General features: G+C 52.4%; 1 protein-coding gene across 1 annotated transcript in view; it reads right to left on the bottom strand.

Annotated features, from left to right (window-relative positions):
* Positions 1–13,922: 13,922 nt before the first annotated feature.
* The window catches only part of DNAAF8 (dynein axonemal assembly factor 8), a 151,232-nt gene continuing 143,506 nt past the window's right edge, over positions 13,923–21,648 (bottom strand). The window contains exons 29-32 of the mRNA XM_084641312.1: positions 21,388–21,605; positions 19,502–19,584; positions 18,004–18,073; positions 13,923–14,115 (exon numbers count right to left, since the gene is read on the bottom strand). Coding sequence (XP_084497438.1) covers positions 14,038–14,115; positions 18,004–18,073; positions 19,502–19,584; positions 21,388–21,605 — 449 coding nt within the window. The 3' untranslated portion in view covers positions 13,923–14,037. The remainder of the gene's footprint in view (positions 14,116–18,003; positions 18,074–19,501; positions 19,585–21,387; positions 21,606–21,648) is intronic.

Here is a 21,648-nt window from a genome sequence, read left to right as displayed (position 1 = left end):
CCACCAGGTAACTCAGGAGGGTGGAAGACCACGAGTGTCGAGGAAGCCCCCCCGCTCTGGGCCCAGGCTAGCCTGAACACTTCTCCCTCCTGAAAGCTGCTGTGTTATACCTTCTGTTTGCGTTGTTTTGTTGCATAGTTTGTTTTGTTTTCTTTGGTAACTCTTTGCAAGTGTTACACAATAAAATTCTTTTCTGTTTCAAAAAAAAAAAAAAACCCAAAAAACCTTCCCTGTTATCTTACCCAGGGAAAAGGGACCTACTTAGCCTGCTCTCCTACTGCTGCCCTCTGGCTTGGGCTTTTCTTGCTTTTTGCCCCTGCTTCGGCTTCCCCCCGACCGGGCCAGACGCTCCCCCCTTTCTTTTCTTTTGTTGTTTTTTTTTTCTTTCTCTTCTGTTGCTAGAGTGCTGGCCGGCTGCCGGCCGGCTGTTAGCCCCCCCCCACCCGCCCTCGGATGCTGCTGCCGCTCCAGCTAAAGCCCGACCCGGAAGGGGGGGCCTGCTGACCCGCTCCCCGGAGGGGGGGAGTGGAAGGACCCAGCCCCCAGACCCAGCCGCTTGCTATGTGTTTGTGGACCTGTCTCCAGCTGAGATAATTTCTTATCACCTGTTCCGGCATCCCTGGAATGTTGGAGCTGTGAAAAAGAAAGCCCAGACAAGGAAGGGAAACAGCTGTCTACCAGAGGAACACCTCCCGGGGAATCTACAAATCGCCGTGAAGGGGGCCCAAGAACTGAGTAACTTTCGAACTGTGCTCTCGTGTGGGGGGAGCCTTGACTGTGTCGTGACTGTGTCTGTAGGGACACAGGGGGTGTGGCACGGAGCTGCCCCCCGATCCATCTGTGTCCCCCCCCCACACACACACTACTATCCTCATCACTGCCCCCTCCATCTTCATTGCTGGCTGTTTAACATCTGCCTCTGGACTTAGCTGCTTGCCCTGATTCCACCGTGTGGGCCAGAAGCACCAGCCAACCAAACAGGACTCTTTGGACAAGCATATGGTAGTTCATGTGCCGCCCCCTACCCCCGTGAACTGCCCATCCCACAGTCTCTCCCTTTTTTCCTGACCCCAACTCTAGTTAACCACGTGCCATCGCCCCTGCTGGGGCATCGGCAATGGAGGGCACCGGGGTGACCTCCACCGCTGCTATGCCCACTGCCTCCCCAGACTCTAGGGGAGTCCCCCCAGCTGGCGGGAAAGGCCAGGGCAAGAAGAAGGGGAAGGGCCCCGCTAAAACCACCAGGCCCCCTGTGGCAGGGGCCACCCCCACTGCTGCAGCCCCGCTACTGACCACGGCGTCCCTCCCTGCTGCCCCCTCCACCGGCTCTGCAGGTGTTTCTCCCTCACCCCCCCAGGATGTATGCCCGGGCGGCGGCAGCCCCCCCGCCTGCTGCCTCGTCATCTCTCCTGCCCACCACCTCTGCCATCATCAACAGCGGCTGGGGCCCCTTCCCCACCATGACAAGGAAGCACGGTGTCTGATGCCTCCTGGTGCCCACCTCGCCCCACGTGGAGACCTACGTGCGGGCATTGGCGAGGGTGGTGGGGCCCTTGGCCATTGTGGCAGCTTCCAAAATGTATGGGAAGGTTGTCTTCTTCTTAGCATTGGAGGCTGCCGCCCAGGAGGCGGTGAGAGGGGCCTGGCGGTGGGGGGGTGTTTGTCCCCTTAGAGCTGCTGGAGGACCTGGGCGTCCGCCTGGTCCTGACCTCTGTCCCTCCTTTTCTCCCCAATGCTGCCCTGTTACCCGCCCTTTCCACCCTGGGGAAACCTGTTTCTGTCATCAGCCCTCTCCTGTTGGGCTGCAAGGACCCCACCCTCCGTCACATCTTTTCCTTCTGCCAGCAAGTGCATCTTCTACTGCCAGCGGCAGCGCATGACGGAGAGGCGCTCGAGGGGTCCTTCCTAGTCCCCCACCAGGGGGCCCGTTACCGGGTGTATTTCTCCACGGGGGAAGCCTGGTGTTACCTCTGCTGGGCATCAGGGCATGTCCAGAGGGACTGCCCCTTAGCCCGGCAAGGAGGGGCACCTGGGATCCCCGAGACCCGGCAGGACATCGGCCCCGTCATTGCTGACGCCCCTGGCCACCTGATACCTGAACCCGCCCCCCCTCCTCTTCGGACCACCACTTCTCCCGCTCAGGCCCAAGGGGCACCTCCCCTACAATGCCAAGATGAGAGGGAGAGCCCCGCCCTCACTGCTGACAATCTGGCAGGGCCTATGGAGGAGAGTGTGGCAGAGATACCACCAGACATGGGAGAGAGCCTGCCCCAGGGAGAATCCTCCCTCCCTTATGCCGCCCCACCGTCCCCCACCAAGTCCCTGAGCCATCGCCTTTTACCCCCTGACACGACCCCTGCTAACCAGCCCCCGGATGATGCCATGGAGGGCCAGGCCCTAGTGCAGGGGAAGCGAGGCAAGCGGAAGGCTCGAGCTCTGCCTCATCTACCCGAGGTGGAGGCCCCCCGGAAGACCAAGAAAGGGGGGACCGATGCCGAACCTTCTGCTTTGCCCACGAGTGCATCCCATCCACTGGTGTCAGCTGGGAAAGATGTGGTAGCACCGGAAGGTAGTGTCTCCCCTCCATGGGAGACCCTCCCCTCTGAGACCCTCGAGGAAATCCCTTCTGTCCTGACACTACCCAAAGCCCTCGTGAACCCCAAGGCAACCGTTGTGGCAGGTGCCAGCGGGGAGAACCCCGGGGCGACGGAAAGTGTCCTCTCCTCCATGTTCGAGGAGATCGAGGCCCTAGATCTGACCCCGGTCACCCAGGGGAAGGACGACCTTTTGCCAGCAAACCTCAATTTGGGCGACCTCACTCCACCCCTCTTTTCCCCATGCTCCCTCCCCCTAACTGCTGTTTCTGCTCCCACCTCTGAGGAGCCCCTGGACTTCTCCATCAACCCGGCCGCTGATGGCACCCTGCTGACGACCACCGAGCCTGCTCAGGAGACAGCCGGCGCCACGCGGCCGGGGCACGAGCCGCCAGGGGCACCCTCCGTTGGTGCGGAGCAATTGATTTCCTTCCTGGGCGGGGGCCCAACAGAAGATAATCCACCTCCTGATGCTGTGGCCGCTAAATCCACCACAGAGTGTGTGCCCAGTGTCACTGAGAGCTCCCTCCCCACCCCCTTAACCCTTGAGCCTGATTGGGAGGCGAAACCATCCAGCTGCTTGCCTCCTGAAACCCAGAATCTCGCCTCTGCCCCTATCCAGTCTACCTCCTGCGATGTTATTGCCGCCCCTGGGGCTGTCTCCTTCCCTTTTCCAACCAATGACCCCCAGGGAGCAGCCTTTGCGTTCTCCTGCCCCAACCCATTAGGAGCTGCTATTTTCCCTCCATTGTCCCCTATCGCCCCAGAGCTTGAGGCGGGCCTAGAAGCTCCAGCCCATCAGGCACCCTGTCAGGGGTCCGCACCCTGCTTGTCTGTTTTAGTGGATCACGGGGCTGCACCAAGGGCCCCGCTGGGGAACAACTGGGAAACCATAACCCCCCCCCCCCCCCATGAGCTGCGAGGAGAGCTGCGGAAGTTTTTAGAGGATGTCCGTGGCTCCTGCAACTAGGTACAGCTTGCTCTCCAGTGATGGGGGGATTTTTTTCAAATCCTCCGGGCCACAAGGGCCCTCACGGGGAAGTAGGGTGCCGCAGCCTACTGGCGGGTCCGCGTCTTCCGTGACCAATTACTCACCTATGGGATGGGTCAAGGACTGTTGCGCGGCCTGCTGGGGGATGCGAGCATCCCTGACAGTGAGGAGCCCCCCCACAGCCTTCCCCATGACACCTCTCACCGTCGCAACGTTGAACACCCGGGGTTGTAGGATGGCTCTCCGCAGGTCCCAGCTGCTCTCCTTCCTTCGGGAGGGAGGGTACTCTGTGATTTTCCTGCAGGAGACCCATACGGATCCGACCGCAGAAGATAGTTGTCGGCTGGAGTGGGGGGACAGGGTCTACTTTAGCCATTACGCAATTCGGCAGGCTGGAGTAGCGACCCTGTTCTCCCTCGACTTACGGCCTGAGGGTCGTCGAGGCTGTGCAGGGTCGCCTGCTGCATCTCCGGGTCCGAATAGAGGGGCTCGTGGTTAACCTTGTTAACGTCTATGCCCCGACATCGGGCCCGGAGCGGCTGCAATTCTATCAGCAGGTGTCCGCCTTCCTCGGCACCTTAGATTCTCACGAGTGCCTGGTCCTGCGAGGGGATTTTAATACCACCCTTGAGGAGCGAGACCACTCGGAGACCAAACAGTGCCTGGCCGCCGCGGACACCCTCCGGGAGATAGTTGAACATCACTCCCTAGTGGACATCTGGCGTAACCACCACCCGGATGACACTTCCACGTTCACCTTTGTCCGGGTGGAAGCCCATCGGTCAAGCCATTCCCGGTTGGACCACATTTATCTATCATGCTTCCATCTCTCACAAGCCCACTCCTCCAGCATTCGGCTGGCCCCATTTTCTGACCATCACCTAGCCACCGTGACAGCCTCCCTCTGTGTGGAGAGGCCAGGGCCGGCTTATTGGCATTTTAACAACAGCCTGTTGGAGGATGAGGGCTTCGTGACATCCTTCCAGGAATTCTGGCTGGCCTGGCGAGGCCAGCGGCGTGCCTTTCCCTCGGTGCGGCGATGGTGGGACCTGGGGAAGGTGCGCGCCCGACTTTCCTGCCCTGACTACACCCGGGGCACCAGCCAACGGAGAAATGCGGCGATAGAGCAGTTGGAACGGGAGGTCTTAGAGCTGGAGAGGCATCTGGCCGCCAGCCCTGAAGACCCGCTCCTCTGTGGAGCGTGCCGGGAGAAGCGGGAGGAATTCTGGGCCCTCGAGGACCATCGGGCCCGGGACAACTCTGTTCAATCCTGCATCCGCCTCCTTCGGGAGATGGATTGCAGCTACCACTTCTTCTATGCCCTGGAGAAAACAAGGGGGGCCAAGAAACACGTCACCTGCCTCCTGGCAGAAAACGGCACCCCTCTCACGGAACTGGCGGAGATGTCCGGGAGGGCCCGAGCCTTCTACGCAAGTCTTTTCTCCCTGGATCCGACTGACCCTAGCGCTTGCAGAGTGCTCTGGGAGGAGCTCCCTACAGTCAGCACGAGCGACCGAGACCGGCTAGAGTTGCCTCTCACTCTGGCCGAGTTCTCGGAAGCCCTCTGTCGTATGCCCACCAATAAGTCTCCAGGCATGGACGGGCTGACCGTGGAGTTCTACCGCGTGTTTTGGGACGTCCTTGGCCCAGACCTAGTCACCATCTGGGCCGAGTCTCTGCAGAGCGGGGTCCTCCCTCTCTCGTGCAGGCGAGCTGTGCTCACCTTATTGCTGAAGAAGGGGGACCTCCGCGATTTACGAAATTGGCATCCCGTCTCGCTCCTCAGCACGGACTACAAAATTGTAGCGAAAGCAATCTCGCTGTGGCTAGGGTCTGTGCTGGCAGACGTGATCCACCCAGACCAGACCTACACCGTCCCGGACCGCAGTATCTTTGATAACCTATTTCTGGTTCGGGACCTTTTGGAACTCGGGCGTAGAGACGGTCTGTCATTCGCCCTCCTGTCCCTAGATCAGGAGAAGGCATTCAATAGGGTGGACCACGGGTACCTCCTGAGCACTCTGCAGGCGTTTGGCTTTGGACCCCAGTTTGTGGGTTTTCTCCGGGTGCTGTACGCCTCCGCAGAGTGTCTGGTTAAGCTCATCTGGACCCTGACTGAACTGGTCAGCTTCGGGCAAGGAGTACGGCAGGAGTGCCCCCTCTCGGGCCAGTTGTACGCTCTGGCGATCGAACCCTTCCTCTGTCTCCTCCGCAGGAGGTTGACAGCGTTGGTGCTGTGGGAGCCGGAGCTGCGGCTGGTCCTGTCAGCGTATGCTGATGACGTGCGCCTCGTGATCCAGGACCCCGGTGACTTGGTGCGGGTGGAAGCTTGCCAGGCCATCTATTCAGCAGCCTCCTCAGCCTGGGTCAACTGGGTCAATAGCTCTGGCTTGGCGGTAGGAGACTGGTGGCAGGCGAGCTCCCTCCCACCTGCGCTTCAGACCATCTGGTGGAGCGGGACCGCTGCTCTACCTCTGCGTTTACCTTTCTGCCACGCATCCCTCTCCGCCAGAGAACTGGGAAAATTTAGAGGGCGGGGTGATAGAGCGGCTCCGGAAATGGATGGGACTACTCCGATGTCTCTCCCTCCGTGGGAGAGCACTGGTGCTTAATCAACTAGTCCTGTCCATGCTCTGGTACCGGCTCAACACCCTGGTCCCAGCCCCGGGTTTCCTGACCAACCTCTGGACATCAATTCTGGGGTTCTTTTGGTCAGGAACAGACTAGGCCCCTGTAGGGGTTCTTCATCTACCCCTGAGGGAAGGAGGACAGGGCCTGAAGTGTCTACATACTCAGGTCCATGTCTTCTGCCTCCAGGCCCTACAGATGCTCTTCTATGGTGCAGGCAGTTTGGCGTGGAGCTCACTGGTGCACGCCATCCTGCGCCACATCCGTGGGCTCTGATATGACCGGCAGCTCTTTTATCTCTGTCTGGGAGGTCTTCCGCGAGACCTCTCTGGGCTGCCGGTCTTCTACCAGGACCTCCTCCGGACTTGGAAACTGTTTGTAATGACCAGGTCCATGGCGGCCACCGAGGGGGTAGATCTCCTCGCTACACAACCCCCAGCTCCATGTGCAGGTGGCAGAGTCCCACTTGGTGGACCAGAGCTCGATCCTGGCAGAAGTTACGAGAGTCGGAGACTTCCTGGACTACGACCGGGGAGACTGGCTGGATCCCCTGATGCTCGCCCGGCGAATGGGGCTCTCCAGACCTCGTACCCTCCCAGCGCATACTTCAGGAGGTGAAGGCTGCTTTGCCGCCCGCTGCTTGAGCTTACCTCGACCAGGTCCTGCTCGAGGGCACGCCCTGCCCACCCTCTACCCCAGGCCCGCCGGACTTTTTAATTGGGCCCCTGCCCCGCAGATCCAACCGACCCCCCCACCCCTTCACTGCGAGCCGGCTGCATGAGCTGCAGCCGGTACGCTTCCAAACCGCGCCAAGGAAACATCTATACACGCTCGCGCTCCACACCCTTCATGCCCTCACCCTAGTGTCCCGCCCCGACACAAAGTGGCAAGACCTTCTGCCAGCTTTGGAGGGTGAGCAGCCCCGGTGGGCCAGCCTATATTCCACCTTGCTTCCGAGGCCCGTCAGGGACATCAGTTGGCGACTCCTTCATGGAGCTGTGAGCACAAGCACATACTTGGTGCTGTTCACCCCCATTCCAGATACTTGTCCCTTTTGTGGTGTGAGGGATACCCTGGTGCATGTATATTTGGAGTGCGCCAGGCTGCAGCCCCTGTTCCAGCTCCTCAGAAATCTCCTATTACGTTTTTGGTTGCATTTTTCCCCTCACCTTTTTATTTATGCACTCCCCATCTGTGGCCTCACAAAGTCGCGGGATCTCCTAGTTAACCTCCTCCTCGCCCTGGCTAAAACGGCCATCTATAAAACCAGAGAGAGGAGATTGGCTGATGGAGTTTCCTGTGACTGTGGGGCCGTTTTCCGATCACGTATCCGGGCGGAGTTCCTCTGGGCGGCGTCCACCAACTCCCTTGATGCTTTTGAGGAGCAGTGGGCACTGTCTGAGGTTCTGTGCTCAGTGTCCCCATCCGGGTCCCTTTGTCTGACCCTTAGATTGGGGGAGAGAGTAAGGGACCCCAGCCCCAGCCATTGCTGCTGCAGACACCACCACCCTACAGGGATCCTTTCACACTTGGGTGCATGTGCCCCCCCCGCCCCCAGATTGTCCACCCCACAGCCTGCCCCTCTTGTTGGGTGCTTTCAGAGGAGGAAATTGTTGGTGACACTCGGGCGTGGTGCCAGGTAACTCGAGGGGGTGGAAGACCACGAGAGTCGATGAAGCCCCCTCGCTCTGGGCCACCAGGTAACTCGGAAGGGTAGAAGACCACGAGAGTCGAGGAAGCCCCCCGCTCTGGGCCCAGGCAAGCTTGAACACTTCCCTCCCCTGAAGTTAATGAGAAAACAATTGTGACTGGTTGCTGTGTTACACATTGCATATGCTGCTGTTTTTACTTTGTAAGTGTGTTATGCAAATAAAAATATCTTTTGCTTCAAAAAAAAATTACTATCCTGTAGCTATCTGGCCCGACCCTGTCACAGCTGTTATCATTATTGTGCAAAGGGAAACTGAGGCATAAAGGCCCAGCCCCAGAAAGGTATTTAGGCTCCTAACTTCCATTGAAATAATGGGCTACCTGAAATCAATGTGAATTAGGGGCATAAACACCTTTGAGGATCTGATCCCAAGTGAGGCTGTGTCACCTTACATAGCTGACCAGGGGCCCCTTTTATTTGTCACAGTGGAGCTGTGCCCCATCTGCCCCTCCCCACCCACTGTGATTGGAGTTGAAGTCGGCTCTGCCTGTTTTATGCCACTGGAGAGTCTCACCCCACCCACCCCGGCTCTTGCTCTCTTTGCATCTGTTTAGCATGGAGGCGGGGGGCCTGCAGTGTGGGGCATGCGTCTGCTGTGCCTATTCCCACCACAGCCCTGATCTCTGTGAGACCCACGAGCAGCATAGACACTCCAACAGGCAGCCATGAAGCACACTGGCTGAGAACAGCAATATTAAAACAATGGGCTGGCAATGCAAACACAATGGGCCATGGCTGCGACCCAGGGACGGCGCTCAGGAGGGAATCCCCAGCGGGATATCTGAATAATGCTTGGGCTGGGGGATTACATGACTGTTAGCCAGGCAAAGAGACACTGAAGGGCTCTGTGCTGTCTGCTCGGGTGGATGAGCTCTGCAGTGGGAGGGCTGCCTAAGAGTCTGCCTGCTGCAGCAGCTGCTTTAGCTGCTATGTCTTATTCATAAGATTCAGTCTGTTGCAGGAGAAGCACCTCTGGTTTCTTTTTATAATACCAAGTTAAATGGCAGCCCCTGCAGGGAACCAGCACAGCAGCCTGAAGTGGGATGAGCTGGAGAGTCCGGAAAGAGGGGGCCACACTGCAAAGCAAGAGCAGGAAAGAGGATAGTCCAGCGAGGGTGGGAGAGCTGGAAATACAAACAGGAGCTGCTATGGCATGTGATTCATCAAGTGTTTCCTTCCACCCAGGCACAGATGTTCCAGAGCGTTCTCTGCCCCTCCACCCAGGCACAGATGTTCCAGAGTGTTCTCTGCCCCCCCACCCAGGCACAGACGTTCCAGAGCATTCTCTGCCCCTCCACTCAGGCACAGATGTTCCAGAGCGTTCTCTGCCCCTCCACCCAGGCACAGATGTTACGGTACGTTCTCTGCCCCCCACCAAGGCACAGACATTCCAGAGCCTTCTCTGCCCCCCACCCAGGCACAGGCATTCCAGAGCGTTGTCTGCTCCCCACCCAGGCACAGATGTTCCAGAGCATTCTCTGCCCCTCCACCCAGGCACAGATGTTATGGCATGTTTTCTGCCCCCCACCCAGGCACAGACATTCCAGAGCGTTCTCTGCCCCTCCACCCAGGCACAGACGTTCTAGAGCATTCTCTGCTCCTCCACCCAGGCACAGACGTTCCAGAGCGTTCTCTGCCCCTCCACCCAGGCACAGATGTTCCAGAGTGTTCTCTGCTCCCCACCCAGGCACAGATGTTCTGGGTGTTCTCTGCCCTTTCATACAGGCCCAACTGTTCCAGAGCATTCTCTACTCCTCCACCCAGACACAGATGTTCTAGAGCATTCTCCACCTCTTGTCTAGGTCCTGACCTTCCAGAGCCTTCCCTGCTTTTCTGTGCAGGTGCAGTTGTTTCAGGACGTTCTCTGTCCCTCCACAGATGTTCCTGAGTGTTCTCTGCCAAATCCCAGACATTCCCAGAGAGTTCTCTGCCCTTTCTCCCTAGGCGCAGTCTGCAGGCCTCCCTGGCCAGACGCAGATCTCCTGGAGTGATCTTTGCCCCTCGCTTTGGAATAATTACTTAACTGTTTGGAAGACTTCAATTTCCAGATGGTTCCCTCATGTATCTTCACCAGCAGCTTCCTCCATAACCGTGCCCACTGACCCTGACGAGTCCAAATTGCAATCATTAGGGCTCAGCCTCATCAGACATGGCCCGGTGGCTTACTCTTGGGGGGATCCTGGTACTGAGGGGGATATTGTTGAGTGTTTGTCTCTCTCTCACACACACACCCATACCCCTCCCTTCAGGCCCTTGCTTTATTGTAAGCTGCTTTTTAGCCCAGATCTCTCCTTTTTTCAATCAAATTCCCCAAGTGTCCTGGGTGCAGCCCCTTAATTGTCATTTGTTTCAAAGCTGTACGTGGCTTAGGAGCCTGTCAGAGATGGGCCTGTAGCACAGGAAGCCTACTTATCAGTTGGAGGAACAGACAAGGTTTTCCAAGGGAATTTGCAGTCCAGATTCTACCTCCTTTCCATGGCATATAGCTGTGGTACACAGTACCCTCCAATCAATACACGCTCTGCTACAGGCCTCTTGGACCTTACCTCTAAGCTTCATTCCACATCATTATAAAAATCCACATACCATCCTGCTCAGGACAGCAGCTATGTCTAGTGGTTAGAATAGTGGGCTGGAAAGCTGACATGTGGGGTCTAGTCCTAGTTCTGACACGGAATTACCGGGTGACTTCAGTCACGTCACTTCCCTTTTCCATGCCTCAGCTTTCCTAGCTGGAAAATGAGAATGAGAATTATGGTCAGTGCTTAAAGGTGAGATGCAGAGGGGGCAAAATTCGGGCTGTGTCATTTTTTTTGTTTCTTTATAAAGAAGGCCTGAGAGAGTTTGAAGTTTAAAAATATGTAAGAAAGAGGGGGATTTTGCCAGCATCTCTCCTTAGAAATAGCAAGGATATCCAGTCATCTTCCCTTTGGTTTTGTTGGGAGACTTCCTGGATGATTCAGAAATGGGGTCTGGGAGGTCCATGTAGCTGAAACTGTTGAATCCTTAACAAAGAGCACTAGGGTTTGAGGTCACTGGGAGTGAACAAGACCCAAAGAGCTTTCAGCAGACAAGTACAAACTGCTTCACCTTCTCAGCAAATCAGCTTTCATTTCTTTGGTTTTGTGATGTCACAAACCTACCCATTCCCCAGTCACTCACAGAGTGTCCAGGGGACAGAAGATTTGAATTTCTAATGTGAAATACAAACCGAGAGAATAACTGGTCAGCCCTTCTGTAAACACAGTAAAGAACCAAAGAAGGCCACTAGCCCGGCTGTTTTGCCTTCTGCAGGTCATCACAACAACTAACACACCATGTAATGATAAGACTAACTCACCTCTCAGAGTGTTATGGAGGCACTGCTCTGAAATTCCCAGAAGAGAGTTGTTATTGATGTGCAATGTGTTATTCAGATACTTACTGTAGACGCTTGGTTCCCCAGGAGAGGACTGGAAGGAGAGCAAAGTGTACATTAATTTCAGATGCCAGCAGGCTACTTTGGGGGAAACAGCGAGATGAACAGTGTGTGTTGATCTGTGAACTAGATGAGTGAGCCAGCCGGGGGCAGATAATACACCCACCCCATTCTCCACAGCTGGAGATCAGGATTCACTCACTCATTCTTTCTTTTATACAGAACCACTCTCAAGGCTCCATGATGTAAGTGCCAACTCTCTGGCCATGCAGAACTAGAAGAGAGTCTGCCATGCCACTTGTTAAACAGTCATAGATTTCAAGGCCAGGGAGGTCCATTATGGTCACTTTAGCCTGAACTGCAAAACAGGGGCTGGAGAATTTCTCCTAGTGGTTCCTGCATCTAGCCCGTGAATTCTGGTAGATGTAGTGCTGCTCAGTGGGTATTGCATTTAGCCCCATAACTCGTGGAAACATGACTGAACATGACTGAATATGGCACTCTGATGGCTCACTTCCTGTGACTGCTACGTGGTATTTATGAGTCATTTTTATGTATTCTACATTCTACAGGCTAACTGAAGCTAATTGTATGGAGGGAGAGGTGAACCTAAGGACACATCTTCCAACAAAGATGCGCAAGGTCTTAAGAGCAGAAAGAGCAATCTGCAATTGTACCTGATCGTTAGAATATGTCTACATAGCACACTGAGCCCAGATTCAAACTTGAATTCAAGCCCAAGCCCCCATTCCATCCACATAGAAATTAGTCTGATGCAGGCCAACTTCTCTTGACTCAGGCCCATTGATGCTGCTAGTGGGTGGGTCAGAGCCCAAGCACTTTGTAGTGTGGACGCAGCTCAAGTCTGGGTCTTGGGGCTGGAGAATCTGACACTATCCCACAATTCCCTGGGGCTGTGCTTCCCAGCCCTTCAATTCTAAAATTTGCCACTCAGTACCCAGGACCTTGAAGCAACCTCCTTATACAAAAACAGCTGCTCAGCATTTAACTCTTCGTTTCCACATGGAGTACTCAACTGGAATCAGCAAACACAGTCAACGCTAATGTGTATTAGCTATGACCAGCAGTAAGATGAAGCCCTGTATCAAGCACACTGCTAGCTGGTCACAGGAACACAGCCAGATTCTGGTTAACCTCTGGGGAAGGGCAAGATAGACATCTGACTTCAGAAAGAGCACAAGGAATGATCGTGTGTATGGAATAATGTCTGAGTGCCTGGCAGTGTTGGAGATTGACTGGACAGCAGATCAATGCAGAGTTGAAGACAGACTACTGCAAAGTCAAGGATGCTAATAGCACCCCTGGGAACTCCCGTCTTCCTACCTCTTTTGTGAGGAATTCGACTGGATAATGGAAACTTCACCAAGTACTGAGTCTCCTGTGGTGTGTGATCCTCTGCTGAACAAGGATGGGGACCTTATAACCCTGCATCACAGGCATCACTGGAGGAGCGAGCAGGCTGCCAGATGAAAGGCAAGAAGTGTCTCTAGAGCTGAGGCTGGTAACTGAAGAGGCTATGCCGCCAGAGCAGCCACAGGACATCCTGGGTCCATACTAAGAGGACCTTTTGCGGGATGGCTCTGGGGAGCAGTCCACTGCAGGACCCGCATCAGGACAAATGCTGGAGCTGGAAAGTTTCTGCTGCCATGTTTCTTTTTATTAATATATGGATGGGAGGGATTTCCGGCTTATGGGCCTATGAAGTTATTAATACACCCTAGGATTTTTGTGTACTTCTGTTCAGGGCAGACTCCCTGCCAGTAGATCAACAGCGCAAGCCAAGAGGTATGGTCAAAGGGCATTGCCAGTGACTATGAGCCAGATCACACACCAATGAATTCAATGGGAGTTTTACCATGGACTTCAGTGGGAGCAGGAGCAGGGCCTATGTACCTTGCTTTGCTTGCAGACCAATTGTCCTCATACAGCCAGATGCAGGGAGTGCAGTAAAACCATGCCCTAAGAAATACAGCTTGCACTAAATCTCAGCAAATAACTGTCCTCCTTTTATGTGCCATGATGCTATGAGTTAGCACACCGGAATTGTCCTTGCTGTGTCCACAACAGGAGATTTGACTAAAATGACCCTATGGGAATCTTCAGACATTCAGAGTAATTATGAGAGGGCCTCAAATGATTAATTTTTGCTGTACTATAAGGCTGATTCCTCCCTACTCTTGCCACAGCCCATCTCGCCTGCCTGCAGCTGACCTTTGACCCAGACAGGAAAGCAGCAGGCCCTTCCACAAGGGACAAGCTGGTGATTAGCAAAAAAGGAATCTTCTCCCAGTTTCCTTTGGGTCCCACATACCTGTTCACATGGCTCCTGGGGAATAGACAGAATGACAAGCACAGAGAAAGTTCTACTCTTTGCATGTACTCTGCCTCCAAAGTGTTCTCCAGATGAAGCAATGCTCTGCAATTTGCTTTGTGCAGCACAGACAAGTTCCCTTTCGAATCATGCACTCGAAACCATGGCTCCAGTGTTGAGTGATTATTTCTCTGATCACCCCCTACTTCAACTTAGTGATGCAAATACCACACTCTGGGCCTGACATTTTAATAACAAATAGTTAAAAGGCTGTTCTACCAGTGGAGTCCCGAGGGCGTGCACCTGTACTGATACCATGACAGGATTTGCAGTTGGGCTGGTCAGGAGAACAGAAAATCCTGACTAGGAATCCAGGGTTTCGATGCGGAAGAAGCTGTTGGATGTCAAGGAGTCAAAAAGGCAACAGAGCAGCTCCTCAGCCTGGGGAGAAAAGAAAGCAGGGTGGGGGCAGGCTAGCTTTTACTGTCTGTGTACCAGGTAATAAGTGTATCTGGGGCTGAATCCATCCTGATGCAGAGGGGTGGATTAGCCTAGCAGAAGGGAAACACCCTCCAGTTATTATTATGACACAGACACTTTCAGGGCTCATGTTTTCAATGAAAGAGAAGCAAAAATGACATGCACAAGGTGCTGAGTGGGAAATCATCTAAAGACATCCCCTAGGCTCCTCTTCCTCCCACCCCTTCCTTCCAACCCCAACCTGGCTCTACTGGTCTGGCTGGCTGCCATATGGGTTTGTTCCTGATGCTTCCCAAAGGAATGGAGACGGACAGGTTGGGGGCAAATAATGCAGTCAGGTCATTGACACCAGGCAAGACCTGGGGGACAAGGCCCTGCTCACCTGTATGGGGACTGGGACAGAGGGAGTGCCTGTCTCATGGACTCCCATCCAAGTCAGTGAGCGCATGATGGGGCCTGAAGAGAGCTAGGAGTCAGAGGGTGACATTCTGGGCTGTGCCTTTCAGAAGGGCAGCACAGAGCTCATGTCCCAGGGGGTGGGCAGCTAAACTGGCTTCAAGCCACCTTAGTGCCTTCCCCATCCTGGGCTCCTCTACAGCCCCCAGAGTTACAGAGAGACCTCAGGGTTTGTCTACATTTTGGCAGCCTCTTGGGGATGCCCTTTGGGCCACAGCACTGCCCAGCATCCCTGCAATGCTACTTGCTGAGGCTCCCCCCAACATGCCCCCAGCCCTGCCTTCGACATGTCCATATGCCAGGTATTGTAAGAAGATCCTTGGAAGATAGCATTGTGGCTGTCTTTCCTAGGGCCTGCACTAGGGGAATCCTTCTCCTGGAAGATATGGGACTTTTAGGGCCCCTTTACAGTGGTCTGACCCCTTTCACCTGGCACAAAGAGGCTGGAGTGGGGGTGAGGATCTCCCCAGAGTGCTTTGGAAAAAGTCCCCCACTCGCTGCTCTCACAACCCCAGTCTCTTCGCTTGCTAGTATTTTTTTCCCTTCTATTCCATGTCTGTTTTTTTCCCTTCTATTCCATAGAGTTTTTCTGATGCAGGTGAAGGGAGGGAGAAGCTAAGACAGCCATCTTGGCTGCTGGCTCACAGCAGAAAAACTCCCAGAGGGTTCGGGAGCCAGGCAGAGCTGTGGGATTAGAGCTGTCACTCAGAGGAGGCAAGTTTGCACATTTGCTGTACAGTTATTGATATCTGTACAATGTCCAAGCAAAACTTAGCACTCTGACTGGCTAACAGCGGCTAGATCGGGGGGGCAGCAGGGCTCTTACTTAGCATACAGCTAGTAGGAAATAGCTGTGTCCGCAGTTATGCAAATCAGATGGCCAAAACCAATCAGAGTGCACGGAAGTGCCTAACCAAGGTATAGGTCATCCCAGCCTGACAATTCAATTCCAGTGTGATATATACATACACATTACCATGTGCTTTGTTAAACAGAAAAGGCAGCAGAATCCTATACGGAAATAGCATTCCTTCCCCACATATTCGAGTGAGTCTCATAAAACAAAGCAGCCACCACTCTCTTTTTGGAGCAGTGCAGTACATCTGCCTGGTCTTGGTATACGATCTTAAAGGGTAACCTAATGATTCATAGTACCTTACACAGACGGCCCATCCATCACACTAGAGAGAATTCTTTCCCAGGTGTCTGGCTGGTGGTTCTTGCTCGTATGCTCAGGGTCTAAAACTGATCGCCATACGTGGGGTTCAGAAGGACATCTCTCGATCAGAATGGCAGAGACCCTGGGGGTTTTTTGCCTTCCTCTGCAGTGTAGGACATGGGTCATTTGCTGGTTTGAATTAGAGTAAATGGTGGATTCTCTGTAACTTGAAGTCTTGAGGACTTCAGTAACTCAGCCAGAGGTTATGGGAGTATTACAGAAGTGAGTGGGCAAGGTTCTGTGGCCTGCACTATGCGGGAGGACAGACTGGATGATCATGATGGTCCCTTCTCCTGGCCTTGACGTCTATGAGACTATGAGTCAAATGGGCAATCCCTTTTCAGTACTGTCCGTGACTTAGCTCCACTGTTGAAGGCTGCAGCTCTGCTCAAGTGATCTGCTGTAAATCTTAGCTTCTCTTATTTAGCCCTGCTGCCCTTTGCCTGACATCGTATTGTTTCTCATTAGCTCTGACCTGGGAGGTCTGGCTGGCACTTCGTAAATTCATCAGCAAGGGACCAGGGGGTCAAACATAGTTTCCAGGGACATCCTTTGAAGCAGTTTAAACTCATTTTTCTAGGAGTTTGCTCCTCAGGTTTTGCTCCATCATTTCTAAAGCTACCTGAGCAAAAGACCCCTTGACAATGAGAGATGGTATTTCCCACTGTGCATCTCTATCCAACAGCAGGAAGCACCATGGCTGGCACCGTCATCAAGGGGGCACTATTTTCTACATTGATTGCAAAATGCTGCATTTGCTCTTCTCAGGACAAAGCTGAAGGCCTCATCGGCAAATTCCAGTGGGCCTGCTCCTGCTTCCACTGAAATCAATGGGAGTTTTGTCCTTGCCTTCAGTGGAAATGAGATTGGGCCCAATATGCTGATTGGTGGAGAGGCTGGGCTGAACACATGTATAGCAATGGAACTTGTCCTGGCACAGAAAACATCCCAAGCCTCTTCATCATGGGCTGATTGCCCATTTATTGGCACAAGACAGAAGAGATTTTATATCAGACAGCTACAACCAACATAATTTCCAAAGCAAATCAGAGGGTATCCCAAATACCAGTGGACAGCCCAGAACTGTTGTCCTGGCACATTATATGGCAACAGTTGACCACCATTGGCAGCAGCAGGTATGATGGTGTTATATATTTGTAGCTGGCTTCTAAAGATGGGCTACCTAAGAGCTGAGTTTGCAGACCTTCCCAGGCTTTGTATCACACTCTCAGTTCAGCATTGGGGACCTGCACTGCCTGTCAGGGGCAATACAGAACACCTGGTGCTGGAAACTACAGCTTTACAGCACCAATTGTGGGAGTTCACACCTTGGCAAGAACACAGACTTGGGGGTGCCGTCCCAGCTGTATCTTCTGAGGCTTAACCCTTAGAAGGCTGGTGCTGAATGTTGATTTTGGGGAAAATCTGCCATCTGTTGTCAGCTCCAATGAGAGCTATGCCATGTTGCCAACACATCTGACACTCTCCCTTGCTTTCCCAGACAGGCTGATTTGCTGGCTACCATTTCTCATGCAGTCCCAGCTCTTTATACCCCTTACACTCCTTGTTCAGCCAACACCCTGCCTCCAAAGCTCTTGTCTGGTTTGGAGCTACTTGACACAAACCATGTTTGCAATGTGCTCTTGAGAAAACAGCCAGCCAGCCCATCATTTAAAGGGTTAATGAGCTCACTGCCCTTCCCCCACCTGATCAGTGTGAGGACTTCTAGAATTTTAATGCCAAGTGGAAGATTTTCTATCAAAACTATTTTTCAGTGGAAAATTAGGTTTTCAACCAAATGAAACTTTCATGAAAAGTATCTGATTTATGTGAAAACCTGTGCTATTTTGCCAAAAGGACAATATATTTCTATTCAAAATGGCACCGCAGCATCTTGTGGAAATTGCAGTTTGGGAGCCTTATGCTCTCATTCTCTTCCATGGGCTGAGATCTCTGGCCAGACGACATCTCCCTTGATGCACCACAACCAGGGACTCCCATGATGCACCCCTCCTTCCCTCATCAAGAGAAAGTTTCATTTTTGTTCAAAATTTCCACCAAAAATAAAAGCTGTTTTCTGACCAGCTCTACAGCTGTTTTCTTAATCTACAGCCAGCAGAACACAATGGAAAGAAAAATGGCTATTTTTGTGGACCAGGGCCTCCTCCACTTGCCTGTTTCTCTGTTTGGGGATACAGAAGATGCTGCATGCAGTCCAGCACAGCCTGCTTCTGCCAGCGGCCACTGGGGAGAGAGAAAAAACAGCAAGGGAGAAGCAAATGTTACTCTGCTGTCTAGGCTGTCAGAGTCTGCAAATGACCTCGCTGAGGGGAGGGGTATGTTCTTTGCCAGCAGCTCAGGCCATATGCATCTGTTGCTGAAATTTTTTACACAGATAAATCCAGGGCTTTACAAAGCTTTGTATAAATGGATTGAGGCTCTTAAAATATAATCCCTCAGACAAACGGTAATGACCAGTGATGTAACAGAGTCTCTGGGGAAGTGGGGGAAACAGAGAAGCTCTGGTGGAAAGCAAAGATCTCACACAGGGAAATTCTAAAGGACTTAGTTTTAGTTTTTTCCCAAATACCCAAGCCTTCTGGAGCCACTCTCAGAACCAAGAGGTCTCCACTAGTCCTCGCTCCTCCCACTCTCAAGCCAATCAAAGCCTGAATCAGCCAGAGGACAAGGACTAGAGGTGCTGGGTAAGAGTTTCAAAAGCACCTTGATTTAGGAGACTAATGTCCCAGTGAAAATCAGTGAGGCTCCCTAAGTCACTTGGGTGATTCCCAGCTCCCACAACTAGGTACTGAGCTTGGGTGACAACATCAGATCCCCTTCATAGCTGGCCAATGTCTCCAAATGGCCTACCAATGTATTTTTAAAGATCTGATAGTTTTCCAGCATTCTTGTGTGTCCATTCAATAAGAGCAGTATCCTGATGGTGTTATCCAAGGGGATGCTGCACAGCAGTGAATTGGCCTGTTGTGCTGTGTGATGACCCTCATGCGTGAGCTCTGCCAAGTTCTTGGCACAACAGAGCCATCAGAAGAAGCCAGGTGCATGTAACTGCACATCACATTGCAAAATATTAGCCTGTAGTGTTGAGAAACTCTGCCTCCTGGGGTCAATGGGTTAATTGGTATGATGATAATTCTGTTCCACTAATCAGTCCCCGTGGGGGGTTCTGTTTGTTTTAGCATATTTACTCCTCTACCAGGCATTTGTGGTGATTTATTGAACAGGTTTATTTTTTATTTCACTCTCTGGTGTTTGTTTGAAATTGGATTTCCATGGTAAATGCAGAATCTACACAGATTTTCTCCTAGCAAGTTTATTGATTCAGCAGTTTATTCTCAAAGCAAGACTTTATTTTGGAGAACTCCCTGTGTCTTTGCAAAATAAAATCCCAAAGCCATCCTTACTGCATCCTTGAGAGACCCCAGCACCTGGCTGGGGTGTTTAGGATGTGTGACTTCAGAAATTAAAAACTCTCTAACATGCTGATGCATACCCCTGCCCCAATAAATAATGACAAATGTGTGGCCTTTGCGAGGTAACTGCCCTTAGGAGAGGCTAAACTGGAAATGAATTACAGAGAAGACAACCCAGCCCCATGATTAGCTCAAGAGCTCTCTGGCATTTGGCTGATGTGGTGTTGTCCTTGCTTACCTGTCCAGCAGGGACTCAAAGCAAATAATGGCATTGTCTCGCTGTGCTGCTACCACCAGACATGCCCCGTCCAACAGGGAATGCTGCAAGGGAGGGAAGAACACCAGGCTGGTACTAAGACCACTTAAGTAACTCTGCGATTGGCTGCTGACAGCACAAGGAACACCTTGCGCGCTGCGTGGGGGGATGAAAGCGATGGGGCAGCATGCTCTTTGAAATGCCTGCTCCACCAGAGTTCAGTTGTTACTCATTCACCTTGGGCTTTACATTTTTCCTAGTCATTTCTCTCTGGGCGAGAGGCAAACTGAGGTATTGAAAAGAAACTGTGGCCTCAGGTGTGTTACTCAGACTGCAATAGCAGGAGGAAAGGGAGTTCCCAGAAGGACCTGTCTCCTTCTGGCAGGGGGAGAGTGACTGCTGTAATGACTCCCTTTGGCTCAGCACGATCAGGCCTGTGTGGAAATATACCAGCCCAGCCTAACTCTGTTTGAAGACATTCCTCTCTGATTGGGGAAAATAATTTCTGGGCAACCCTACTGGTGCTGCTTGGCTTCCATCATACTACCCACCCCTTTGTCTTTCCTATAATAGCTGGGGATCTTCCCTGGCGCATGAGGGACTTGTATTCTTGGGATAACCAAAGGGAAACAGGATGGTGCTTAGTCTAATTGGTTGCTAGATGTAATTGCTCTTCTATACACACGTACTTTAAAGGGATAAAAAGAAAAGGAGGACTTGTGGCACCTTAGAGACTAACAAATAAATTATGCTCAAATAAATTTGTTAGTCTCTAAGGTGCCACAAGTCCTCCTTTTCTTTTTGCGAATACAGACTAACACGGCTGCTACTCTGAAACCTGTCTTTAAAGGGATAGTGTCAGTTTAAAAATCACGCTTAGAAAATATCTTACCTGCTCTTGCTACAGTAATAGCTAAGACCCCTCAAGCTAAAAGGTCAGAGGCAAAAATATTTGTCTGTATTTTCTCAGTTGGGTGACTGTGTGCATTTGACAGTCCTTTGTTTATAGCCACTTCCAGGGAACTCATTTCGCTCCACTGTTTGCTTTGTGCATCTGACAGCACTTTCTTGTATAGTCCACTTCCCTGCTTCATTCTAGTCAGCTCCCTCTATGGGTGTGTCTGTCATACAGCAGCCAGGGAGGGGGTCAAATCCTCAGATGGCATAAGTAGGCATAGCTCCATGGACTTCAACAGCAGTCCTCACATGCTTAAGTTAAGCATGTGCTTAAGTGCTTTGTTAGAGGAGGGCTCGAGTTCTCAGTCCTTTGCAGGATCGAGCTCTGAATAGCTATGTGTGAACACACTGGACTATCCTGAAGATTACTATTGGGTACCTCAGCACCAGAAAGCTAGTGACAATCTGGAGGGAGTTCAGAGATAAGCAACTAAAATGACTTGGGGGTCTGGTTTCTGAGTAAAACCTATGAAAGAGTTAAATATGCTTAGATTGGCTAAGCGAAAACTAGGCGGCTGGGGACAAAATCTCCTCCCAGTAAATCAAGAGTATAATCACCAAGAAGAGAGAGGGATTAGTTAGCATAGCAAAAGGGAGATAGGGATTAATGGAGTGAAATTAACAACAGGGAAATAGAGGCTGTATATATCAGGGCAAACGTCCTCCCTGAACCTGCGGCCTAGACTCCCAAGAGAAATTGGGGATGCCCCTGTAATTATAACTAGCCTGGAGTCAAGACAAGCAAGTGTAATAAGGCACAATCATGCATTGATAGGGGGATGTACTCGAAGGCCTAACAGGGATTTGCCATCTCAGGAGTCACAATTAAGTGAAACTAAAAACTGTATAGACTAGCAAATGGCTCTTCTTGTTTGGGGGGCAGAGGGAGGAGTAGCTCCATTGTTCCATACCATTGTCGAAACATCGCACCCCTCAGTGCTCAGTGTCTCAGAGATGAGGTGAGCCTGTGATTTGTCCAGCACGGTGAGCCGTATCCCTGTCACTGTGAAATCTCTGCCAATCAACTGGTCTAGCAGTCCAAGGTAAGGCGGGCGCTCTGAACCCCGAAGGATTATCCCGGGAAGTATCAGGCAAGTGGTTTGGCAGAGTGTATCAAGCAATGGCAGGTCTGATGAGAAAAGATCAAAACACAACAGATTGTTGTTTAACAT

The sequence above is a fragment of the Lepidochelys olivacea genome, assembly GCF_965140295.1.
Source record: "Lepidochelys olivacea isolate rLepOli2 genome assembly, chromosome: 10".
NCBI classification, from domain to species: Eukaryota; Metazoa; Chordata; order Testudines; family Cheloniidae; genus Lepidochelys; species Lepidochelys olivacea.
This window is presented reverse-complemented; position numbering and strand designations above follow the sequence as displayed.